The 23,087-nt window shown below is 38.3% G+C and overlaps 1 protein-coding gene across 3 annotated transcripts in view; it reads left to right on the top strand.

Moving 5' to 3' along the window:
* The window catches only part of TOGARAM1 (TOG array regulator of axonemal microtubules 1), a 91,067-nt gene continuing 67,980 nt past the window's right edge, over positions 1-23,087 (top strand). For 2 of the 3 annotated variants that reach the window (XM_053927483.1, XM_024573948.3), the window contains exons 1-3: positions 162-2,454; positions 18,911-19,067; positions 22,868-23,002. In XM_053927483.1, coding sequence (XP_053783458.1) covers positions 409-2,454; positions 18,911-19,067; positions 22,868-23,002 — 2,338 coding nt within the window. In that variant the 5' untranslated portion in view covers positions 162-408. The other variant, XM_053927482.1, reaches the window with a different exon arrangement.

Raw genomic sequence — 23,087 nt, 5'->3', positions numbered from 1 at the left:
CAGCTCTAGATACGTTCCCAAAGCCTGCTACGTTTGCAACGTTTTCACTTCCTTTTCCAGTAGACAACAACTTAGTTTTAACACCTGACGTGAACTACATGACCCAGCAGTCACCGCGGCAGGCTGATTTCCGGGTCAAGAGGTCCCCACTGGATACATCACCATGGAAGCCATCGGTTTGGTCACGTGGCGCCCCTGGTTACGCCCGGGGTAGCTGTGGGGTCGGGGGCTTAGGCAGGGGCCATTTTGCCTAAGGCTTCCCGAGTTGGGGGCGGCGGGGGACCTTGCTGAAACTGCTGCTTTTCCTCCTCTGCAGCTTGGGACTTGGAGAGGAACCAGAAGGTTGGGCTCCATCCAGCGCTTTGGAGATGATGGTTCCCTCCAACCTCCGCCTCCTAACGACCCCCCATGGCGGCTGCGCCCTCCGCACTGCTCCTGCTGCATCCCCCTCCACCCCGATGTTCCTATCGCCCCCAGAGCCGCAGTCTTCCTTCCGCTCCGGAGACTGATGTAAGTCGTGGTGGGGGCACCATGAGAGACGGGAAAAATTACTGCTGCCCCGGAGCTTCAGGAGACCACGGTTCCTGTCCCCCGACACCTTCGCCTCTGGCGTCGACCCTCTTGATGCCCACGGAGGCAATCTCAAGTAGTTGGAATGGGTCTGGAGGTAGTTTGTCAGGGGGAGATGAAGAGGAAAGTCGGCTCCTTCAACTCTTCCGGACCGCGCCGGATCCTTCTGAGGCCTTCCAGGCGTTGCAGGCTGTTTTGCCACGGCGGGGTGGTCGGCTTGGCTTCCCCAGACGGAAGGAAGCATTGTATCGAGCCCTGGGTCGAGTGCTTGTAGAAGGAGATAATGATGAGAAACGACTCTGCTTGCAACTCCTCTCGGACGTTCTTCGGGGTCAGGGGGAGGCAGGCCAGCTGGAAGAGGCCTTTAGTTTAGCACTTCTGCCTCAATTGGTTGTCTCTTTACGGGAAGAGAATCCAGCCCTGCGGAAAGATGCGTTGCAGATCCTACACATATGTCTGAAACGTAGTGCTGGACAGGTGCTGAGAACGCTTATACAGCAAGGATTGGAAAGCACTGATGCCCGGCTTAGAGCTTCCACGGCGCTCCTGTTCCCTATCTTGCTTACCACCGAGGATTTGTTGCTCGGCCTAGATCTGACCGAGGTGATAATATCCTTGGCCCGAAAGCTTGGCGATCAGGAGATAGAAGAAGAATCTGAGACAGCTTTCTGTGCACTTCAACAAATTGGGGAGCGACTTGGCCAAGAGAAGTTTCAATCCTATATCTCTCGCCTGCCGTCCGCCCTGAGGAGACACTACAATCGCCGCCTGGAGTCCCAGTTTGGCAGTCAGGTTCCTTACTATTTGGAACTTGAAGCCTGTGGATTTCCTGAAGATCCCCTCCCCTGTGCAGCGACCACTTCCAACAGCAATTTTAAATTTGGGATTATTCCTCAGGAGCTTCATTCAAGATTGTTAGATCAGGAAGACTATAAGAACCGGACTCAGGCCGTTGAGGAATTGAAACAGGTGATGGGACGATTTAACCCTAGTTCTACCCCACATTCTAGCCTTGTCAGTTTTATTAGCTTGCTCTATAATTTGTTAGACGATTCTAACTTCCGAGTGGTCCATGGCATACTTCAGGTTCTGCATTTACTGGTTATTCGCCTTGGAGAGCAGGTACAACACTTCTTGGGACCAGTTATAGCCGCTTCTGTCAAAGTGCTGGCCGACAACAAGTTGGTGATCAAACAAGAGTACATGAAAATCTTCCTCAAGCTGATGAAGGAAGTAGGTCCTCAACAGGTGCTTTGTTTACTCCTTGAACATCTCAAACATAAGCATTCCAGAGTGAGGGAGGAGGTGGTGAACATTTGCATTTGCTCCCTCTTGACTTATCCCAGTGAGGATTTTGACTTATCCAAACTGTCTTTTGATCTTGCCCCAGCTCTTGTAGACAGCAAACGCAGGGTTCGCCACGCAGCTCTCGAAGCCTTTGCTGTGCTGGCATCATCGATGGGCTCAGGTAAAACCAGCACTCTTTTCAAAGCAGTGGATACCGTTGAACTACAAGATAATGGAGATGGAGTGATGAATGCTGTGCAGGCCAGATTGGCCAGGAAAACCCTCCCAAGGTTAACAGAACAGGGATTTGTAGAGTATGCGATACTCATGCCATCATCTGCCCAGGGTAGGTCAAGCCATTTGGCACATGGAGCAGATACAGACTGGCTTTTGGCTGGTAACAGAACTCAGAGTGCATACTGCCACTGTGGTGACTACACAAGGGAGAGCATGCAAATTTATGGATCTTACAGTCCAACTGTCTGTACCCGAAGGGTTTTAAGTGCAGGAAAAGGAAAAAATAAATTACCGTGGGAAAGTGAGCAGCCTGGAGTCATGGGAGAAAACCAGACCTCCAATTCCAAGGATATAGAACAGGTAGGTATGCATCTTAATTTTCTTGTATTGAAACCAAAAGAATTTAAAATGAAAATATTATCTGTTATGATTTAAGAGTAAGGCTGCTCTAGGATTGTTATGCTTTGTTTTTAAATCAATTTGCTGATGTGGGTATCTGTTATAATGGTACTGATCACATAGGAACATTTAATAGGCTTTCTGCTTGGTGAATTTGATTAAATTCTAGGCATGATATGATACAGACAGTACATGGATTTCAGTTTTGACCTGTCCCTTTTGCATATCAGTTATCTCATTCACACAACAAACACTATTAACCTCTTAGGTACCACCAGATAAAGAGCTTGGTTCTGGGAGTGAAAAATAAGACGGGTTCCACAAAGTCAGACCTGTAAACAGGCAGTTACAAATTTGTTAAGTGCTAAAATAGGAATATAAAGAGTCTTGTGGGAATACTGAAAACAGAAAAAATAATTCCACTAGAAAAGTCAAAAAAGCTTTCCAAGATATGACATCTGAACTGAGATCCTTAATTTTGAAAATTTCACATCTACAGATAACTTAATAGCACAATGAATATTCATATATTTCATCTGTATTCACCAGTTGTTGTCATCTTGCCATATGTACTCTATATTTACCAAACCATTTGAAAGTAACTGTAGATATCTTAACATTTCACTTTTAAATGTGTCTGCATATATCTCATTAAGAATGACATTCTCCTTTGTAACCATCATGTCATATCACGCCTCAAAATATCAGTAGTAATTCAGTAATATCTAATATAAGGTCTGTATTTAAACTTCTGTAGTTGTCCCCAAAATGTGTCTTATAGTATTTGTTTTACTTTTATCGACCAAGATCTAATAAAGGTCCATGTGGTTAATAGAGGGTCCAACCAAAGTAAAGCCTGCTTGAGTGTGGTTGGTAGGGTAATAATGTGGGTGTAGTAATTTATAGTTTTAACTTGAACATATCACTGAAAATGTCATAAGGTGTGCTTGAGTGTGATATTGTTGTTACAGAATTACGTGCTTATGATTTTGTAATAAAAAGGGATGTTACTTGTGCCGAACCCTGTATATCTCTCTTATCAGAACAACATGCCCACCTGTTTGTTTCTCTATTTATTCATGACATTGAGTTTTTTGAAGAGTCTAGAGTAATGGTTTGTAGAATTTCCTACATTCTTAACTTATCTGATTGTTTAGTTACGATTACATTAAAAATAAACAGTTTTAGCAGGAATACTGCATAGGAGAAATGCTGTGAACTTAACATTGCATCACACCACAAGACACATAATACCAGCTTGTCCCACTATTGGTGATGCTAAATTTTATCACTTGCTTAAGGTGGTGATAGCCAGATCATGCCCCTGTAAAGGTTTATTTTCTTCTTAGCACCATTAGCATGATTTCTAAAATGATATTTTGAGACCTTATAAATACTTAACAACCTTTCACCCACTGTTTTTAAATTTTATTTATTTATTTTTAGAGAGGGGGGAAGGGAAAGAGAAAGAGTGGGAGAGAAACGTCAATGTGTGATTGCCTGTCATGCGCTCCCTTTGCTTGTGCCCTGACTGGGAATTGAACCAGTGACCCTTTGGTTTGCAGGCTTGCACTCAGTCCACTGAGCTACACTAGCCAAGGCTGTTTTTAGCATTCTTTAGTCATCCTTACCTGTATCATTTAAAAAGATTCTAATATATTTGTCACTTGGCATTCTTTTTTAAAAATTTATACTTACGTAATTACATCAGTATTACTTTTGATGCTAAAATTGTCTCAAAGATTTGACCAGTAGCTGGCTCCTGTCTTTTGACATGACTCTTATTGAACACTTCCATAACTTAAACATAACACGATGCCCAGGGTTACCTTGTACTTTTCTTGCTCCAGACTTAGAATCAACCTTTTTCTTTCCATCCAAGGGCCCTAGAATTGCTTTTCTAGTGAAGAATGTGATTTAAAAATCAAAGTCAGTGTATTGATGTACTCATTGCTATTGCCTACCATTGTAGATTGGCCCTTTCACCTGGAAGAACCAACAAGTACTTTTTTTATAATGAATTCATGCTGATACCTTTAATTCATATTCAGAACTGCAGGACTCTTCCTCATCAAATTTTAGTCCCTGTTTGTAATGCCCACAACAATACAAATAGGGACTTATTCATATGCTGTATACTACAATACACGAAAAATAATTACCACACCAATAACAATAATTACCCACCTATTAAATAAAGTTCAAGATTTCTTTGAAGTTCTTTTTCTGCTTGGAATTATCCCACAGTTAGAATTCTATGTTCAAACTTTTCTTAATTATTTTCTGGGTGATAATGATTCAAGTAATATGATAGAAGATGAATAGAAGTTTGCTAAGTGTGCAAGGTCCCAGTGAATTTCACAAGAAGAGAATATATGTTCAGAGACTGAGTTATGAAAGGATTATCAGATTAAGAAATGGTGAGTTTCTGCATAGCTGAATAAGGCTTTGTGGTGGGAAGTAACAGAAGACACTAGAAATATAGGCGGGGGCAGAGTATGGAGATCATTTTTGCAAATAAGGAATTAGTCCTTTTTTTAGTTGACCTTAAAGAGATTGAGGTGAACTAATCTTCTCATTCCTTCTGTTGACGGGAGAGACGTGGTTCTTGCTGCTGGCGCATGTAAAGAATTACAGATCAGCAAATCTATTAGCATGCGATCGGTTTATTAGTGATCTGTTACCATGGAAGAGAACGGGACTAGCTAGAGTGGGGGGTGAAACAATAAAAATTCAAAAAAAAAAAAAAGGCAAAGTTCCAAGGCAAAGCAGGATGGCAAAAGTAAGAGCAGTTGAAGACTGTGGTGAGGAGGCTGTGTGGCCAGAGAGCCAGGAATGCCAAGAGCACCCCAGAGCCCAGAGCCCCCAAGAGAGAAAGAATCTTTTGTTCTGAGAACTTCTGTAGTTGGTGGGATAGGAGAAAAAAATTACATATTGACTAATGAGTAAATGTGTTGCCAGCTTTCCTGGGGGAATGTGACTATCCAAACTTAGATATGTGTGGGGGTCTGTTAGCCCGAATCCTTAACCTTGCTCCAGACTCCATTTGTTCATCCTGTTATAAAACAAATATGTGACAGGAGGCAGTTAATTAAAATTGGGGCATTTTCCCAAAGTTATGAACTTTGGTGATTAAACTGCCTTTCTGAAATTTCAGTGTAGGCATATGTTGTATTTGCAAGATTTTAGTGAAATTAAAACTTATGTAAGAAATTAAGTTATATTTTCTTGCTCAGAAATGGTAGAAGAACTGCATTGGAAATTATCTTAATAGAAGACAGGGATTACATATTTAACTATTTTTATATGTGCAATTTTTTAATAATAAACATTTTTATAGCAATTTAGGTTCACAGTAAAATTAAGCAGAAAGTACAGAGATTTTCCAAATACCCCCTGCACCCACACATGTACAACCTCCCACAATCTAACATCACAGTAGTATATTTGTTACAATTGCTGAACCTGCACTGATACATCATTATTACCCCAAGTCCATAGCTTTCCTTTAGGTTTACTCTTGGTGATATACATTCTATGGATTTAGACAAATATATGCATGTCCATTATCCACCATTGTACACTAGTATCATACAGAATAGTTTTACTGCCAAAAAAAATCCTCTGTGTTCTGAGTATTTACCCTCCTTTATTCCCTCCCTAACTCCTAGCAACCACTGATCTTTTTTACTCCATAGTTTGTCTTTTCCAGAATGTCTTGGTCCCTGGTCTTATTTGTACTGGCTCTTACCCAGTTCTGCCTCAATATTTGCAGTCTACTGTTAATTGTTATTTCTCTCTTGTCCACATGTAGCATTGGTTAGTGACATTAAATAGCAAAGCTTCCAGAAAAACTCAAGAATGTTTCATTTATTGGATTGGAAAAAAAGTTCATTTTTTTTTCCTGTAAGATGGCCCTACTAGTGCTTAGTTGTCTTTAACGTCATTTGAAACATTTTTGTTAGATTGTGTTGTGACAGCTGTTATATCAGAAAACATCAAAATTGGTGAATTTTCGTTTAGCCATTTTAACATTGAAGATGAAAGAAAATAAGCAACATTTTCAGCATATTATGCTTTGTTACTTCAAGAAAGGTAAAAATGCAACTGAAACACAAAAAAAGGTTTGTGCTCTGTATGGAGAAGGTGCTGTGACTGATCAACTGTGTCAAAAGTGGTTTGCAAAGTTTCATTTCATGCTGGAGATTTCTCGCTGGATGATAGATACCCCATGGTCAAGTAGACCAGTTGAAGTTGACAGTGATCAAATCAGGACATTAATTGAGAACAAGTAACGTTATGGCACACAGGAGATAGCCAACATACTCAAAATATCCAAATCAATAAAGTTCTTGGTGAAAATGAAAAGTGTGTCTTTTATGGAAAAAATAACGGACTTTTTTGCCAATGCAGTACATACTTCTGTGGTTCATTTTGAAAATAAATAGTTCCTAGTTTGCTTGGAAGCATGATATTTGTAGTTGTAGTGGTAGGAAATAAGATAAGAAGAGGGAGGGAGGGGCTAGATTGGAGACTAGAATTTAGTTTACCCTCTTAATTTTGACAGTGATTTGAGACTACAGAGTTTCGTGGGTTTTTTTTTTCTTACTTTTACTTGGATTTTTTTTAAGCAATGTATTAGGAAAATTAATCACAACAGTAGTAATGTGTAAGTCGTGTGTGTGTTTCAGAGAAGCTGGAGACTGGAGACTTAGTGGAAAGAAAGTGATATATGTAAGAGATATTTCAAAGGATTCAGTGACTAAGTGTTGATGAGAGAGAGGGAGAGAAAGAAGGGTAACTCTAAAATTTGAGTAAGGTGACAAAATGCATAACAGGTTCATGAATACACATAGGAAAATCCAAAAAAGAAGAAATTAATTTGGGATAAAATTAATTTTAGGTGGAAGAAGATAGAATATTCCAGTTGAGTTTAAAGACTACTATTCAGGAGATAAGGAAAGAATTAATGATGTAAATGTTGGAAGTAACAGTACTGAGAAGTAATTGCTGAAACTGAGAATGAGTGGTTGTGAGCAGTGTTTAAGACTCGATCTTAGCACACAGTCCCAATTAAGGAATAGCAGTAGGAGATAGAACCAAACAAGGCAAAGAGAAAGGATTTCTAAGAGATGGAAGAAAACCAAGAAAGAACAAGGTTTTAGAAGTGGAGTTTCAGGAAGTATATCAGTACTGTTGAATGCAGAAGAGATTGAGGACAATGAAAACTGAAAATCATGACTTGTTCTTATATATTCAGCCTGCCACCTATAAGATAATTTCTGTGGTACTTTTCTCTTAATTTTATCTTTCTTGATTTCCTCTAACACGTCTGATTGTAAAACAAGTTACGTGTGCTCATTATAGAAAATTTGGAAAATATAAAAAAAGCACAAAGAAGAAATTTAAATTTGCAGCAATCCCACTATTAAGAGAGGTCTGCAGTGAATGTTTTTTGATTTGCACTTCAAGCATCATTTCAATTTATGTATACAGGTGTAGAGTCTATTTTCCATACATAAAAGTCTTCCCTTTTTATTTACTTTACCATGAACATTTTTTCTTCAACGTCAAATAAAGTATACTATTGTAGGATATTATTGTCTGTTCAATATTAGATCATATATCCCTGGCTGGTGTAGCTCAGTGGGTTGAGTTCCAGCCTGCCAACCAAAAGGTCTCTGGTTCAATTCCCAGTCAGGGCACACGCCTGGGTTGCAGCCCAGGTCCCTAGGAGGGGCTGCGTGAGAGGCAACCACACAGTGATGTTTCCTCTTTCTCCCTCCTTTCCCCTCTAAAAATAAATAAGTAAAACCTTTCAAAAATACATTAGATCATATATTATCTTGGTCTGTTTAACCATCCCTACTTTTGAATATTTAGACTTATTCTGTTCCTGTTTCCACCATTTAGTCTATTTTTGTGTCCTGGAATATCATAGACTGATAACCAGATTCCTCTGATGTTCTAACTTTACATCTCTTTCTATGTTGTTATGAGTGTTTTAATGGCTTAGTGGGGTCAAGTAATCAGAAATAACTAGCTGGCTACCATATGAGTTATATTTTTCCTAACAGATCTCTTTACAATATAGTAAGAGTCATAGTAGTAAGTAACCTAGACTAAAAAGTAAGGATCATACCGTACTTACTTCATGGTAGAAGATTTGGTTATTGAAAGGCCGTCAGGACATGAAAAAGAGTGGTTTTAGAAGAATGTTGTAGACAGATCAAATTTAAAAGTTTTGAGGTGAGTTGGGAAGGAAATACAGGCAGCAAGCGTTTGTTCAACATCTTTTTGATTTTTCACTGTGCACAGCCAAGTGTAAGGCTGTAGACTACTCTTTTATTTTTTATTTTTTTAAATGACCTGGTCTCTTTCTGAACATTTCTGATTGTGAGTTCTTCCTGCCTTATGAGTAGCCCATTCCTTCCGTGGGCACCTTCATTCTTTAGAAATTCTTTTCTTTCCTGAATAGCATTTGCACTTCAGTCTGTCATGAGGATTAAATGAGTAAGCAATTTAGTATGATCTCACCTTTAACTGGAACATAATCAACAAAAGAAAAAAGCAAACAAAATATAACCAGAGATATTGAAGTTAAGAGCAATCTAACAACAGCCAGAGGGGAGTGGGGAAAGGACAGTGGGGAGAGGGGATTATAGGAACTACTATAAAGGACACATGTAGACTACTCTTTAAATTTAGCACTACCTAGCCTTTTTTTGCCCTTTGGTATTTAGCATGTGTGAGCCATGCCTTCTGTCTTTTCAATGATGGTAAGCACTGTGATAGTAGGGACTGGGTTTTTTGTTTGTTTTGGTAATGGTATTGACCGTGGTGATGCACCCACAATCGAAATCAACAAGTATCTGTTAAAAGAAAATATCTAAGGGTTTGACACTGAAAGAAAAGACCAAGGGGAGATTATAGCACGATGTAGCAGGATGAGTTATTACTGTGTTTTTAAATAGGAAACACCTGATTTGAAAGAGGCAGAGCCAGGAGATACCTGTGACTTTAACAGGGCTACTCTGTATTGCACTGTGGTAGATGTTAGACATACAAGATATGTACAGTTTATTCCCTGTAACCAAACCTGAAAATCACATTTGAGACAAAAAGGCAAGGAATTAATGTCCTTAAATAAAGACTGAATGAGTCAAGAACCCAGGTGTAGAGAGGATAGCTTTGGAACAGAAGAGGAAGTCTTTTCCTCTGGAATTGAAGGAGAAACATCAGGAAGATGACTTGAGATACATAAAAATTTTGAGATCGCAAGAAGGGTATGCATGAGTGTGTTTGTGTGTGGAAAGAATATGTGAGCTCTAGAACAGTGCATATCAAACTTTAATGTGCATATGTATTGTCTCAAAATCTCAGTAAAACACAAATTCTGGTTCATTTGGTCTGGAATAAGGTCTGAGACGACATGTCTAATCAGTCCCAGGGTGTCGTTGATGCTGCTGACTTGTGAACCACATTTTGAGAGAAGGGTTCTAATATTGGCTTCAGTATTCTGGTAAACTCACAGACAAGCTGAGAATGGAAAACAGAGGATGGGTATTTGAGGAATGTGGGAAAGATTTAGAAGATGCAATATGACAAATTTAAAGTAATAGAAAAACTAAAATTATTAAGTTACACTAATGTATTTGATCTGAACTGAATCTTAAAAACTGGGATTTTCCTTGGATTGTTGGATTGTTTCCTGTAAGTAGTCTTTAATTTTCTTTTTAAAACATTGCAGTTTCTGAATTAAAAAAAACCCTTAGTTTTAAAGCTTGTCAAAATCATGATTAATTCTAAAAATATACTTAATACAGTGTAGATGTAGGGTTCTTTCAAATGAGTCGTAATTAATTTCTCTTTAAAATTTTATTGGGTTGCCTGAGAAATTTGAAAAATGTATTTTTTTTATTTTTAAAATATTTTATTGATTATGCTATTACAGTTGTCCCATTTTTTTCTCCCCTTCATTCTCCTCCGCCCTGCACTCCCCCTCCCACTAGCATTCCTCCCCTTAGTTCATGTCCATGGGTGAAACATATAAGTTCTTTGTCTTCTCCATTTCCTGTACTATTCTTAACCTCCCCTTGTCTGTTTTGGACCTTATGCTTCTTATTCCCTGTACCTTCCCACCATCCTCCCCCTCCCCACTGATAACCGTCCCTGTGATCTCCATTTCTGTGATTCTCTTCCTCTTCTAGTTGTTTGCTTAATTTGTTTTTGTTTTTGTATTTTTTTTTAAATATATTTATTGATTATGCTATTACAGTTGTCCCATTCCCCCCCCCACTCCACTCCATCCTGCCCACCCCCCTCCCTCCCACGTTCCCCCCCCATAGTTCATGTCCATGGGTCATACTTATAAGTTCTTTGGCTTCTACATTTCCTACACTATTTTTACCCTCCCCCTGTCTATTTTCCACCTATCATCTATGCTACTTATTCTCTGTACCTTTACCCCCCTCTCCCCCTCCCACTCCCTTATTGACAACCCTCATGTTCTAGTTGTTTGTCTAGTTTGCTCTCGTTTTTGTTTTATGTGTGGTCGTTAATAACTGTGAGTTTGCTGTCATTTTTACTGTTCCTATTTTTGATCTTCTTTTTCTTAGGTAACTCCCTTTAACATTTCATATAATAAGGGCTTGGTGATGATGAGCCTCTTCAACTTGACCTTATCTGAGAAGCACTTTATCCTCCCTTCCATTCTAAATGATAGCTTTGCTAGATACAGTAATCTTGGATGTAGGTCCTTGCGTTTAATCTTGGGTAATGTAATTATGATGTGCCTTGGTGTGTTCCTCCTTGGGTCCAGCTTCTTTGGGACTCTCTTCCTGGACTTCCCGGAAGTCTATTTCCTTTGCCAGACTGGGGAAGTTCTCCATTATTTGTTCAAATAAAATTTCAATTTTTTGTTCTTCCTCTTCTCCTTCTGGCACCCCTATAATTCGGATGTTGGAACGTTTCAAGGTGTCCTGGAGGTTCCTAAGCCTCTCCTCATTTTTCCAAGTTCTTGTTTCTTCATTCTTTTCTGGTTGGATGTTTGTTTCTTCCTTCTGGTCCATACCATTGATTTGAGTCCCAGTTTCCTTCGCATCACTATTGGTTCCCTGTACATTTTCCTTTGTTTCTCTTAGCATAGGCTTCATTTTTTCATCTGTTTTTCGAATAGATTCAACCAAGTCTGTGAGCATATTGATAACCAGTGCTTTGAACTGTGCATCCGATAGGTTGGCTATCTCTTCGTCACTTAGTTGTATTTTTTCTGGAGCTTTGAAGTGTTCTGTCATTTGGGCCATTTTTTTTTTTTTTTTTGTCTTGGCGCGTCTGTTACTTTAAGGGGCGGAGCCTTAGGTGTTCACCAGGGCGGGGTAATGCTGGTCCTGCGCTGTGATGCTGTACGTGGGGGCGGGGCCGAGAGGGAGCAATGGCGCCCGCTTCACTGTCCTCCGGATTTCAGTCTTTCACTCCGCTACCCACAATCAAACTGGGCCCCTCTGGTGCTGGTTCCCGAGTAAGTGGGCCTGTGCACACTCTAGGCCCCTGTGGGTCTCTCCAACAACCTCTCCTGTGAGGCTGGGAGTCTCTCCTGCTGCCCCAACCCCCAGGGGCGCTTTCAATCAGAGGTTTGAGGCTTTATTTCCCCGAGCTGGAGCCCTGGGTTTCGCAGCGGTCTGCTTCTCTGCCCGCCGTTCGTCCGGTTTATCTGTGGGCGAATGTGGTGCCGCGGGGTGCTACCCGCTGCTCTGCCTGCCCCGTTCTCCGCCACTCTGAGTCCGGCCCTCTGGGTTTATCTGTGCAAATGTGGGACTGCAGGGTCTGCTAGTGCTCGGACTGCCTGCGCCATTTGTCCCACACTCCGCCAGTCTCAGTCCCGCCACAGCCACGCGAGTCCTCTCCACCCCAGTGCCATCTCCGCCCCTCCTACCAGTCTGGATGAATGATTATTTTCTGTTTCCTTGGTGTCGGTCCCCCTTGCTGTTCGATTCTCTGTCAGTTCTGGTTGTGCGAGGAGGCGCAGTGTGTCTACCTACGCCGCCATCTTGGTTCTCCTGTTTTTGTATTTTTTAGGGTTGGTTGTTGATAGATGTTTGTTGTCATTTACTTTCATATTTTTCATCATCTTCTTTTTCTTAGATAAGTTCCTCTAACATTTCATATAATAAGGACTTGGTGATGATGAACTCCTTTAACTTGACCTTATGTGGGAAGCACTTTGTCTGCCCTTCCATTCTAAAGGATAGCTTTGCTGGGTAATCTTGGATATAGGTCCTTGCCTTTCATGACTTTGAATTCTACTTTCCAGCCCCTTCTTGCCTGTAAGATTTCTTTTGAGAAATCAGCTGATAGTCTTATGGGCATAGGTTTCTACAGTCAGAGGTTTTGAAGCTTTATTTCCCACACTGGAACCCTGGGTTGCGCGGTCTGTCTCACTTCCCAGTTTTTCCTCCCAGTTTATCCACTCCCAAATGTAGGACCACCCGCTCTGCTAGCTGCCACCTCGCCCATCCTGTTCCTCCAGCTGCCGCCTTGCCACTCGGTCCTCTCCACCTGGCTGCCGTTTTCTGCCCCTCCTACCAGTCTGAGTAAATGTTTCTTCTTTAACTCCTTGGTTGTTGGACTGACATACAGCTCGATTTTCTGGCAGTTCTGGTTATTTTTCGTTTTTAAATTTGTTGTCCTTCTTTTGGTTGTGTGAAGAGGCAAAGTGTATCTATCTACCTATGCCTCCATCTTGGCCGGAAATCCAAAAAACTTTTATTTTTAATGCTTTTTGAAATCACGAACAACCAAAAAGTATATCTATTCTCAGTGTGAATGATCTATTTAACAACTTAAAAATAATTTTTAGATAATTTAAAAAGTAAAACTTAAAAGCAAATAACATGTATACTATGATTTCACCATCTTAAAAGACCTATAACAATTCCCTTAATAAATGGATAAAACATACCCATTATTTTGTATACATATTTGTATGTCCCATAATTTTTTTTTCACCTAGGGTAGTGTGAGCTATATCTATTAAATACAGTTTCATCCAAAGAAACCCACTTTTGATTCCCACAGACATAGAATAAAACTAAGTCATGTAACCAAGAACTACCTTTTCATTCGCTTTATGACTACACACTTCCTGTCTTTTTTATAATCATTTAAGTGGCAAAATAAACATATTTCATATCCATAGAGCTCGTTTCCAAAGAAAAGGATTGTTTAGAGTAGCGAAATTATAAGCTCAGCTAGGCATGTTGTAAGGCCATTCAAAAGTAACTCAGGGCAGGTTTTGTGAATAGAAATGTAATGTTCAAGTCACATTCTGCTTTAAAAGGTTATGACAAATGCAGATAAATTAAAAAGAAAGCAATATCGACCAGCTAAAGAAACAAAAACGTAATTAAACATCATTGGATTCATTTAAGTTCATCAAGGAAGCATAATTATTAAGTGATTGGTGTTAAATATATGAGTACTTCCTCAAATTCTTTGAGATTCATTCTTTGAAGAATTGGAGTTCAGTTGCCCTTCTCCTTGAATGTGTCTGGACCTACTTCAAATAATTAAAGTAGGAATTAATGATTTGTGGCTTAGAAACTAGGTCATAAAAAGGCACCATGACTTCCATCTTGGTTGCTTTCTTTCTCAGGTAACTGGCCATGGAGGAAGCCAGCTGCCATGTTGTGAGTAGTCCTCTGGAGAGGCCTAAATGGCAAGGAGCCGAGGCCTCCTGACAGTAGCCAGCGGAGTGAACTTCAGTGACCCTTCAGTTGACCCCAGCCTAGCTAAATCTTGGTTGTAGCTCCAGAGAAATCTGAACAATCCAGTTAAGCTGCTTCCAAATTCCTGAGCCACAGGAAATTGTTTGTTGTTCTAAGCTATTATATTTGGGGATGTAATTCATTACACAGCAATAGATAACTAATAGATTGAGAATTGTGATACCCAGGAATTTGGAGAGGCATCCTGTTTTTTGGTTTGTTTCAATGTCCACATCTCCTACAATAATGGCATTGAATTTACTTAATTTCTAAAAGACAGGTTGCTTAAGGTTTGTAAAACTATTAAATATTGTTTTGTTTGGCTTTTTAAAACCATCATTTTTTCTTGGTTTGTCTAACTTTAAATGTTTCTTTACTGTCTTTGGCTTTAGAATTCTAAAGTAATGTTAATTTGCAGTTATTCATTTAGAGAAATTGAAGAAAGCTGACTTTTGAATGTTATAGATATTATTTCATTTCATCTTTGGTATAGGGATTTGATTTTTATAGGTATTTACAGGTATTAGACCCATAATAAGTAAACATGAAAAAAAACCTTAAGTTTTGATTGGAGGGAGTAATCGCTGGTTATTAGTGTAAAGGAGTTCAGATCAGCACATTTAAAAACAAACATAAACAGAGCACAACAATAAGGAAACAAGATTCCAGATTCCCTGTCAGCTGCCACCTGACCAGGGGACTGTCATGCAGCAGAAATCACGAAATAGACCATAAAATCAAAACCCATTTCACCACTGCTGCCATCTGTGTGGAAACTATTGTCCATGTGTTCAGTAAAATCAGAACCAGGAGCAGGCTTTGCCCAGAATCAGATTGACTGTGTAAGAGTCATATTGTTCAGGGAAGGGTCCAAGTCTCAGAAAAGGTACACTTTCAGGCCATGTGTTTGATTCTCATGTTAGGGCCCAGAAGTACAGTGTATTAGTGAAACCTCCATAAATAAACATCAATCAAGGAGTCAGAAACCTTTGATTTGTTATTTTGCACTTTGTTTTCTTTCATGTAAGAGAGTCAGCTGATGGGCTAAATCAAGGAAAAACCAGAAATGAGAAAGAAAAATATATATATTGCAGACTGGACATATAAATCTTGTTTGTACATCTTATTGGTACTGGTTAGCTGACAGGTACAGGGTTCTAGCTGGGTATTTTGCCCTTGTGTAGGAAACTTAAGGATAGCAAAGAAAACATTTCGAGTTTTTTTAAAAATATATTTTAGCTGCGTAATTAATGTACGTGACCTTTCCAGAGTCTGTCAGTCTCCTGCAATCAGCACTATCATCAGCCAGGTATGTACCATTTCCCTCACTGAAATTTCTTACCGCAATATTAAAAAAAAAATTGGAAGTAACCCAAGTAAATGTTCCATAATAGGAGAATGGCATATCTAGTCAAAAGAATATTATGAGGCCTTTAAAAATAGTTTATATCATTAGGCCTAACAATTTCGTTTTTAGTATTTCGTTCTACAGAAATACTAAAATGATACACAAGGAAGTGTGCATAACAATGTTGACTACAAGATTGTAGTAGTGAAAAGTTGTGACAAAAAAATGTCCATCAGTAGGGAACTATGAGTTCCATCAGGTTGGAACATGAGTCCAACCACAGTGTGGAATACTAGGCAACCATTGTAAAGAATAAGCAGATATATACGGATTAACATGGAAGGGTGTCTGCAGTATGCTGAGGACTTGCTAGGTGCCAGTGTATTGTGTGATTTATTTTTATTTTTAAAATAGCTTACTGAAGAATGTTTACATATAGAAAAAGATGAGTTATCAGAGTTTATCAATAGGGTTCTAGTGAAGGGTGCCAAAGAAGAATTTCATTTTATATCTCACTTCTATATTGTTTTTGTTTTTTAATGATAAGTAATTACTACTTTTGTAATTAAAGTTTATAGCCCTTATGAGAGGTTTTGACCATTTGGGAAATACTTTTGTTATAATGTTAAGTGCAAACATGACGTATAAAATTTTATATACATAGTATCACAACTATGTTTTCTTAAACTGTGCATACAAAGTGATTTGAAAAAACACACAAAGGTGTTCCAGAAGGAGACTTTGGGTAATTGGAATCAACTTAATGACCACCACTAAGGGGCAAAGTTGGAGTCAAGGCAAAACCAAAAAGAACTGGCAGAAGATGAAAGGCTCCAAAAGCTGGAGATCAAGATTAAGTTTAGTACAAGTTCAATAAATGCAGGAATGTAGGTAATTTCTGAGGGCTTTAGCTATTAAAGGGTCTTTTTCTGATAATTTGCCTCTATACCAAAACAGAATTAAACTGTATTTGTGTTTTTACACCCCTTGCCAAAACTGAAATAAAAAACATTATTAGGACAGAGAATCTTTTATGAAAAACATATAAGGAATCAAATGCAAGATTGAAATAGTGGGTAGGACTGTGAATTGGAAGTCCTTGTTAATATTAAGTGTGAAACTTGCCTTTTATAATGCTTTCATTTACTGTTAACTCTAAGGAATCAAACAAATGAAAATTTTAGGTATTGACTTCAAAAACCAAAAACTCAGTTAAGGTGCTCTAAACAGACTGCTTCACATTTTGTAAACTTAGCTTATAACTATGTCTGTACTCTTCTCTTACTCTCATTTCCCTTTCCCTTTCTTCATTGTGTAGTTCCATCAAAGTTTATCCTGATGAAAAATCATTTGACTAATTTTAAGTGAGACCAAAAAGGGCCTGGCATGTTAATAATAGTGTGTCCTGTAGTCTGCTTTTAAATATTTGCAGAATTTTCTGTGGCAAAATTTAATCCCTGACTGACTTCTCTTAGATTCTTGAAAATTCCGCACTCACACATACACATTCTCCACTCCTACCACTGCCCCCTTTATCACTACCACCAGCACCACCACCAGTTCTTGTATCTGGCATATACGTACAGATATTCTGCTGCTCAAGCAGGAAGTAGTCACAGAGTAAATCCGATGTAAAATATATCCCATACTGGAGAATTTTTTCTGGATTTCTATTTTTACTGGGTATATCTTTAAATGTATCTAATCAGAAATTGACTGTAATTGGTTTCCTTTTTATTCCATCGTGTCTTTTTAATACTGACCACTACACAATCAGTCACAGAAATTATAAAATTATATTTTGATAAAGTCAAGTCAGGCCTTTTTTTCTGAGGTATTCTTTTTATTTATTTTTTCTCGGTATTTTCTGGGTTAATTTTTGAAAGAGTTAATAGGTTCTTTACAAAATTTGATGAGGAGTTAACAAGTTCCCTAAGGTATATTTAGTAGTTTATAAACTTCTCTTTTAATTGACAAGTAGCTAAAAAGTTTTCAAACAGACCTCGCTTTAATTTTATTGTATTTTAATGCTGCTTGATAATTGGCAAGGTTTGCAAAGAGGCATTACTGAGAAGGATTATAGTTCACCACATGTCTAGATTTGATTAGATTTGATTGTGTCTGAAAACTCCAAATAAATACATAGACTGTAAGTATAATTTCTAGTCTGTTCATTAAGTTTTTAAAATGTTTTATAGCCTTGTTGAACGTGAAGTGATCCAGAACAATTGAAGTTGTCATTGGTGAAGAATTCTGAACATTTGAATCATGCTCTCATTTAGTTCTTTATCTATGATTAGATAGAACTTCAAATTTCTATCCTGGCACTATTGTAATGCAAGGATCAAAGGGGGTATGTGAAAAAGGAATTGGAAACTATAAAGTACTAGACATATAATAAAGTGTTATATACGTTGTTTTAACTAAAATGCCTACCATAAGAAAATATAGGATGGGGTAAAAGTAGGTTTACAGTTGTTGATACAAAAGTAATAATATAAGAGTAAGAACTCTGTAGCCCTGGCTAGGTAGCTCAGTTGGCTAGAGCATTGTCCCAATACAACAAGGTTGCTGGTTTGATCCTGGTCAGGGCACATGTAAAAATCAACCAATGAATACATAAAATAAGTGAAACAACAAAATCGACATTTCTCTCTCTCTCTCTCCCCCCCTCCCTCCCTCCCTCCTCTTTCCCATCCCTCGCCCCTCCTCCCTCCTCCTTGCTCTCTTTCAGAAACAAATTTTTTAAAAATGTGTTTTAAAGAATAAACTCTGTGTTTCACAAACCTACTTTTGCCCCATTCTGTATTTTAAGGGACTATGTGTACATTTACATTTGAGCTGTAGATTATGAATAATAACTTGCCTCAGTAATAATAGTTGAGTAGGTGGTTGCTGGTTGAGTGACTTTCAGTGGTCATTTATTGTCTAATGCTGAAACACAGGGCATAGTGTGATGGGCTGAGTTGCTGAATCAAAAATGTTATTTTCTCTATTCAAGGTGTCATTTCATTCTTTTTGTTGTTACTGTTCTTTCTTTCTAAGCTGCCTGATGTATACTGTAGGAAGGTAAAATACAGAAAAGATTTGGGGAGAAGTAGTAAGAAAGGAAAAAATGGAGTTTTCTATCATACAATGAAAAATACTGTTATTGTATTATACTATGTATGCACATTTATTTCATCGTATATTTGATAAATTAATTTTTTTATTTTAGTCTGAATTTCATAATTGGGTCTAAATTATTATCTCATTTATTATAGACTTAACACAAATTTGCTAACTTATTATTCTGCTTCTATAGTTTTCAGCATATGATTTCATCCAATCTTCAAAATTAAAGCCCTCCCAAGGAATACCAGTCAGTGATGATTTATGTTTTAGCAGAAAAAGAGTATCAAGAAATTTATTTCAAAACAGTCGGGATTTTAACTCAGATTCACTTCCTGTATGTGCTGCTGGTAAGTAATAGGTGCAGGTAATGGGCATGTTGAACTAAGTAAAAGATTTCTCTAAACTTTATAGCTTATTCAAGGGCTCATAAAACTTAAAATCTAGCAGACAATTCAGATTCAATAAATATTTGTTAAAGATCTGGTAAGAAAGGGCATTGACATAAATTGTCCCATAAGACCCTGGAGGGGCTTCTCACTGAAACCCTTTAAATCCTAATGTAAATCAATAACATTGAGTATCTCTTATGTTTCAGATACTTTACCAAGTAGTGGGGATATAACAGTCAACAAAAAGGGAAAACTTTGTGCCTTCTAGATCTTGCATTCTGTTTAGGGTGAAGCAGACATTAAGTAAATGCAAAATATATTAAGTTAGATGGTGGTAAATGATATGGAAAAAAATTACTCAGAGAAGAACAGTATGGAGGAGGGGCTATTTTAAATAATGCGGTGAAAGAAGATGCCATATTCAGAAAGGAATACTTGAAGCAAACCATACAGATATCAAGAGAGATGAGCGAATAATTCCAGGAAGAGGGAAGAGTTAAGTGCAGAGTATAGAACCTGTTTGAGCAAGATCAAAGGGGCGGTAAGTCTGGAATGAATGAATAAAGGGAAGACAACTAGAAAATGATTCTAGAAATATTAGGGGGTTCTTATTATAAGACCTAGTGGGCTATTGAATGAACTTTGGCTTTTACTCTGAGTGAGGAACATTTTGAGGAAAAAAGTATAACATTAGATACCTTGTGTTTTCCAGGCTTTTTTGGACATTGCATTTCAAGTAGATTTAAGGTGGGCAAGGGCAAAAACAGAGAGTCTGTTGTACGAATCCAGGCTACAGTTGATGGAGGCTTTGACCAGGGTAGCAGTGAATGTAGTGAAAGTGATTAGATTCTGATTATGTGTCAGAGGTAGAGTTAACAAGATTTATTGATGGATTAGGTGTGGAGTGTGGGTATGTGAGAGAGAAAGTCAAGAGGGCCGTAAGGTTTTTTTGGCCAGACCAACTGTAAAGGTGTTTACTTGTCTAAGTAAGTGTTACAGAAATTAAATGTTATGGTAGTTCAGAGGACATTGTCATTGTCATAGTCATAGAAAAGGCACTGAAGAGGAGATGGTACTTGAATTGCATCTTTCTGGGATGTATGTGATACAAGTTCTAGGTGTGAAAAATTTTGTGGCGAAATTTGTTCCGTGGCTTCTACTGCCAGAGCAGAAGGAACATCGTGCTGCAGTTGCTAATGACTTCATTCAGACCCCTACCAATGAACCAACTACTAGGAATACAAGTGATAAAAGTAGTTAGATGGGAAGTATAAGAAGAGCAAAGGTTTACAGTAGGGATGGACTTGAGATATTCTGGGAGCTGTATAAAGGCGAGATTCATGTTAGGTGGCCAAAGATAAATTTGGTATGGGGACTCCTGTGGCTAGGCTTAGAGATTTGAACAAATACTTGTAAACTGTAGGGAGCTAATGGAGATTTTTTTGTTGATGTTAAGGAAAAAAGCCAGGGTGGTAAGGTTGTTTACAAATGGTATAGAAAAGAATAATCAGGAAAATATGATGGCTGGACATAGAAGATGGAAAAGAGGAGTAGCGAAAGATATCAAGACTTAGCACACAGCTAATTCGAAAAATGATAATGTGTTAACAGAAGAAACCAGTTGGAAAGGGAAAATGGTTTACAAGATAAGATGAGTTTCTCATAGATGTTAACATTTATTTATTATCCAAATGTTATCAGTTACTGAAATTTGTTGGCTGTGAGTTTGGAACACAATATTTAGAAACCATTGTTACCCTAAGAGAATTTATAGATCTTTATGTACTAATATTCCATAGTATTTTCATATAAAAATGAAGTGTTATGATAATTGTGTAATTTAATAGAGAAAAAGAAATGCAAAAAGTTACCCAGTTATGCTTGTACCATTACTTTGGATTTTTATAAGGCTCATGGTTTCTGTGCCATTGAGAAACTCTTACCTAGTAGTATAGATTTTCAATAACTGGATGATAAGACAACATATCACCTAAAGCTAGATTGAATGATACAAATTATATGGGATTCAAGAAAGCAAAAGATCATAGGTATTGAAGTGATTCATGAAAACTCCAAGAAAGAGCCTGGACTTCAGCTGGACTTTAAAGAGAAAAAGTTTTTGTGATTGACAGTGAGGCGACAGAGACTGTTGAAGGTAGGGAGAATAACCAAAGCGTGAAGATGAGAATTAACTTAAAGTATGTCCAGTACATGAAGGATAAAGGAGTTTGAAATTATAAGAAGAGAATTTTAAAAATCATACTTTCAAAACTATAAGGGATCAGCTCACTTTATATATGAATAAATGAATGCCAGAGATATCATTATTACCTTTTTTTAATTCTGACTTATTCCCCTGCCCAGGATTAACCTGAACCAGTCACAGGAGTGGGAAAGCAATCTGGGAAATACAAGGTCTGTCCAGAAAAAGTCCAGCCATTGTTAATGTAATAAAAATGGTTTGCACCACATTGATGTAACCTGGCAGCCAAGGAGAGTGGAGTAGAATGCACATGTGTGAACAATGACAACTTCACTGTAGTAGTCAGGGGGTGCGGTCGATACCTTGAGTGACTTGTATTGTGTGGCTGTCACATTCAAAATGACTTAGCCAGTAGAGCAATGAATCTGCATCATATTTTGCTTTAAGCTTGAACATTGCTCTGTGGAAACTATTTGGATGATTCAGAAGTCTTTTGGGGATGATGAAATGAGTTCAGCACAAATAAAAGTGTGGCACAAACACTTCAAAGGTGGTGGAGAGTCTGTTGAAAGTGATCCACATTCTGGAAGGCCTGCAACAAGCAGAACCCCTGAGAATGTTGAACATGCACAGGCTGCAGTCAACAAAGATTGGCAACTAACAGTGCAAGAACTAGAAGCTGATCTAGGGATTCCAAAAACTTCAGTGTTTGAAATTTTGATGCGGGATCTTGGCGTGAAAAATTTTGTGGCAAAATTTGTTCCGTGGCTTCCACTGCCAGAGCAGAAGGAACATTGTTCTGCAGTTGCTAATGACTTGATTCAGACACCTACAAATGAGCCACATTTGGAGCCCTGCGACTTCTGGATTTTCCCAAAACTAAATTTACCTTTGAAACGGAAGAGATTTCAGACCATTGATGAGATTCAGGAAAATATGATGGGGCAGCTGATGGCGATTCCAACAAAGGATTTTGCAGAGTGTTTTGAACACTGGAAGATGCTGGGAGAACTGTGTGAGGTCTCAAAGTGCCTACTTTGAAGGGAACTGAGAAGTGATTTCTCCTATGTACAGTGTTTCTTGTCTCTTGTATCTTCAATAAATGTGTCTTTTTCATAGTATGTGGCTGGATACTTTCTGGACAGACTTCATATACCTGGATAAGCTTGGAAGCTATGTAGAAAAGAAGGTAGGAGAGTTCTGCAGTAGATTTTTTAGGGTAGATGTCTACTACAAATCCTAGGAAGAAAAAAAGCCAGGTCTGAAGGAACATTACATGGTAAGAGAAGGGAGCATGTAGGAAGAAACTGCTTTTGTCTCCATTTTTCAGTGTGCTTTTCTCTGCACTTTACCTGCCTGTTTTCTGTCCTTTAATCCCTGCCACTAATCAGATCTGCCAATAGCAAAAGCTTTTCCTCTTCATGCCTGCCTGGGTCACTTCACATACTTGTGTATTTATTCACACACAATGACAACCAACATTTATGAAATTAGATGTATTCATGAAATAAAGCTAACTTTTGTTTTTATGTTTTTCTCCTCCTTCCTTCCAAAGGCACTACTGGAATGCATCAGACAAATCTTTCTGGGAAATGTGGACAGCTTGGATTTTCACAGATACGTGGTAAAACTGGAAGTGTGGATTCTGACTTACAGTACCTGGGAACAACTAACAGTCATCAAGATAAAGGTTTAAATTCCAAATTTATTTATATACAAATGATCTATAAATATTATGTGGGGTTTCCACATCTAGCCTGTATATTATTTTGGAT

This window comes from Desmodus rotundus, chromosome 7, assembly GCF_022682495.2.
Source record: "Desmodus rotundus isolate HL8 chromosome 7, HLdesRot8A.1, whole genome shotgun sequence".
Taxonomy (NCBI): Eukaryota; Metazoa; Chordata; class Mammalia; order Chiroptera; family Phyllostomidae; genus Desmodus; species Desmodus rotundus.
Note: the sequence above shows the minus strand (reverse complement) of the source record. Positions and strands in the feature narration are given on the sequence as shown.